Consider the following 2,528-nt stretch of genomic DNA (forward strand, 5'->3'; position numbering starts at 1 on the left):
AACTTTAAATGTTATTAGTTAACACTACAGTCTATGACTGATCAAAGCTGGTATGTTCGGGACCATGAAATCCTTTTATAATGGCCAGTGTGACACTTTAAGCTGCATCAAAATTGAGATTCAATATAAAAAAAACATTGATATTGGAATATAAATTCAAGGACTTTGTGAACTGGAGTCAGATTAAATTAATATCAGGAGTCGAAGTAAACTGCAATGCAATTTTAATAAACTTCACCATTATGTACAGCAATGCAAAGAAAAGACAGATCTCTGATCGCCTCAATAATTACATTTCTTTAAACAGGTATACTATTTAGCTGTTAAAAATAAACCATAGGTAATAAATTAATAATATGTTTGAGTTTGTTTTATTTTTCAAGTAGTATCAGTGTATACAGCAGTTGTATCCTCAGTATGTCGTCCTGCTTTTTTTGGTTCTTTGGTTTGAGAAATACACAGCAGTATATTCTACTGAATCATTTTCCTGCAAAGAAGGACAAACATGTATATGTCAAGATTCTAATCCAGGCGGTCATATAACAACTTTTATTTTTATTCTGGAGCCGTTGATGCTGTTTTCCTTTTCCTTAGCCTCCAAAATAAATGTTACATCAAAAAGTACAAAATGCAGCTATTCACATCCTTAACAGACAAAATAATTAGAAATAACATTGTTCAATCAGAATCATAAGATAACAGTTGATACCACACACACACACACACACACACACACACACACACACACACAAACCTATACAAAACCCCACATATAGCAGTAATTAATGACTCATAGAAGAGAGTAAAATAACTCTGTGTAATTTACCTTGTCATCATGCTGTTGTGCTTGACATTCAGCGACTGGCACAAAGCAGAGAAAAAGACAAACAGTTGCTCTGAAGATAATGCAAGATTTAAAAATTATGTCCAAAGTAATTTTTGTAATGTTCATTCCACATTTGTGATTTAACTTGACTCTTTAACCACGTGAAAAGAGTTTACCTTTTTTGTGCTTCTGTCTTCTGTGTTCCCTAATAATCGCCAGAATAAGAGGAATGATACAAATAAAAAAAATTATTCCACCAAATAGGAGGGTCAGTTTGAAATAGATGTCTCTAGAACACTCCTCAGACACGGGTGATTTCTCATGATCTGTAAAGGAGTGGATATAATTTTAATGAAACATTTTAAGCGATGCTACAAAGAACACATTATATAATTATTTTCCCTCATAATTTGATTAGAGAGATTAAACAAGTACATTCATATATTAAACACCTGTAGTTTTTAACTTTAATATTGAAAGTAAAATAACATACCATTTTTTGGGGATCCTGTGTAATTTGGCAAGTCATTTATCATTGTGGCATTTACAATGGTATTTAAATTGTGGTGATTCTCAGCATGTGCTGTTAATGACAAAGTGAGAAAAAAAGCGCTATAAACACTAAATAAAAATTAGATATAGTGAGAGAGGTTCAAAAACATTACCTTTTACTTTAAGTCTGGTTCCATTGCCAAATTTCATGTGATAACCTGTAGCTCCACAAAAGTAGAATCCAGAATCAGAAATGTTCACTTTCTTAATTGTTAGGGAGGTGCTTTTGCTGAACTGATCCATGACCAGGTGATCTTTTGTGAAATTTTTGCAATAATTTGGCTCAGCCTTCTGACGACTTTCGGTGTATAACATGTATACAATAGTAATGGGTACAGCACCGTCTGATTGTTTGAACCAGCACAGATATCCAGAAACTTGGATATTGTGTGAACACCACATAGTGACACTTTGTCCTGGATGAGTTTGTATACTTGCTGTTGAAAACACAACTTGGAGAAAACCTGAAAATCATTAAACAAGAAAACTAAAATGATAGCACACAAAAAAACAATATCATTCAATTAAAATAAGTGTCTCCCCATTTCAGTAACACCTAATTTTAAATTTATAAAGTATTTCTTATCATAGTATTGTAATTCAAAGTGGAAAATAATTCCTACCCGTCTCAAAGAGCAATAAAGCTGCAGCTGAAATATGTAACATTTCTGCACTGAGTCAAAACAGAGCTGAAGAGGAAATTAAGTGGGCGATATCGATGTGTTTTATGTATAAGGAGGAGTGGCTTTTGGCACAGCAAAACTATGGTAGACCTATCAATGAAAAGGCCAGTCAGGGTCAGGCCTGTACATGGTATACCTGCACTATGTGTGTGTGTGTACTCACGTACAGTGTTTATAAATGGCAAGTGAAATTGAGGTACTTATTAAATGTGATGTGAAGTAGGCTGTTGTTGTACATTTGGAAACGGACTAGGAGTTTTTTTTTTTTTTTTTTTTCTGGTAGATTTATGTAGACATACCAGTGGATATCTACAATACGTGCTTGGCCATCTGTTGTATTTTCAGCTCATTATTGTCATCCTTATTTAAAATTAATTAATTTTTTTTTTTTTTTTTTTGTATTGGATCTAAGTGAGATTTTTACATATTTGTTCAGAAAAACCTACTGTGTATCTTCTAAAACAGGT

General features: G+C 33.0%; 1 protein-coding gene across 2 annotated transcripts; it reads right to left on the minus strand.

The window, feature by feature from the left end:
• Positions 1 to 207: 207 nt before the first annotated feature.
• LOC122145581 lies at positions 208 to 2,077 on the minus strand. 2 transcript variants are annotated; one of them, XM_042759571.1, is made up of 6 exons: positions 2,002 to 2,077; positions 1,492 to 1,842; positions 1,320 to 1,409; positions 1,003 to 1,152; positions 827 to 861; positions 208 to 487 (listed from the first exon to the last, which is right to left on the minus strand). In XM_042759571.1, exons 1-6 carry the CDS (start codon positions 2,042 to 2,044, stop codon positions 413 to 415), a joined length of 744 nt encoding a protein of 247 aa, XP_042615505.1. In that variant the 5' UTR covers positions 2,045 to 2,077; the 3' UTR covers positions 208 to 412. The 2 variants fall into 2 exon arrangements, with proteins under 2 accessions (XP_042615505.1, XP_042615506.1); XM_042759572.1 differs by having other exon boundaries at positions 827 to 896.
• Between the last annotated feature and the right edge of the window lie 451 nt (positions 2,078 to 2,528).

This window comes from Cyprinus carpio, chromosome A7 (genome assembly GCF_018340385.1).
Source record: "Cyprinus carpio isolate SPL01 chromosome A7, ASM1834038v1, whole genome shotgun sequence".
NCBI classification, from domain to species: domain Eukaryota; kingdom Metazoa; phylum Chordata; class Actinopteri; order Cypriniformes; family Cyprinidae; genus Cyprinus; species Cyprinus carpio.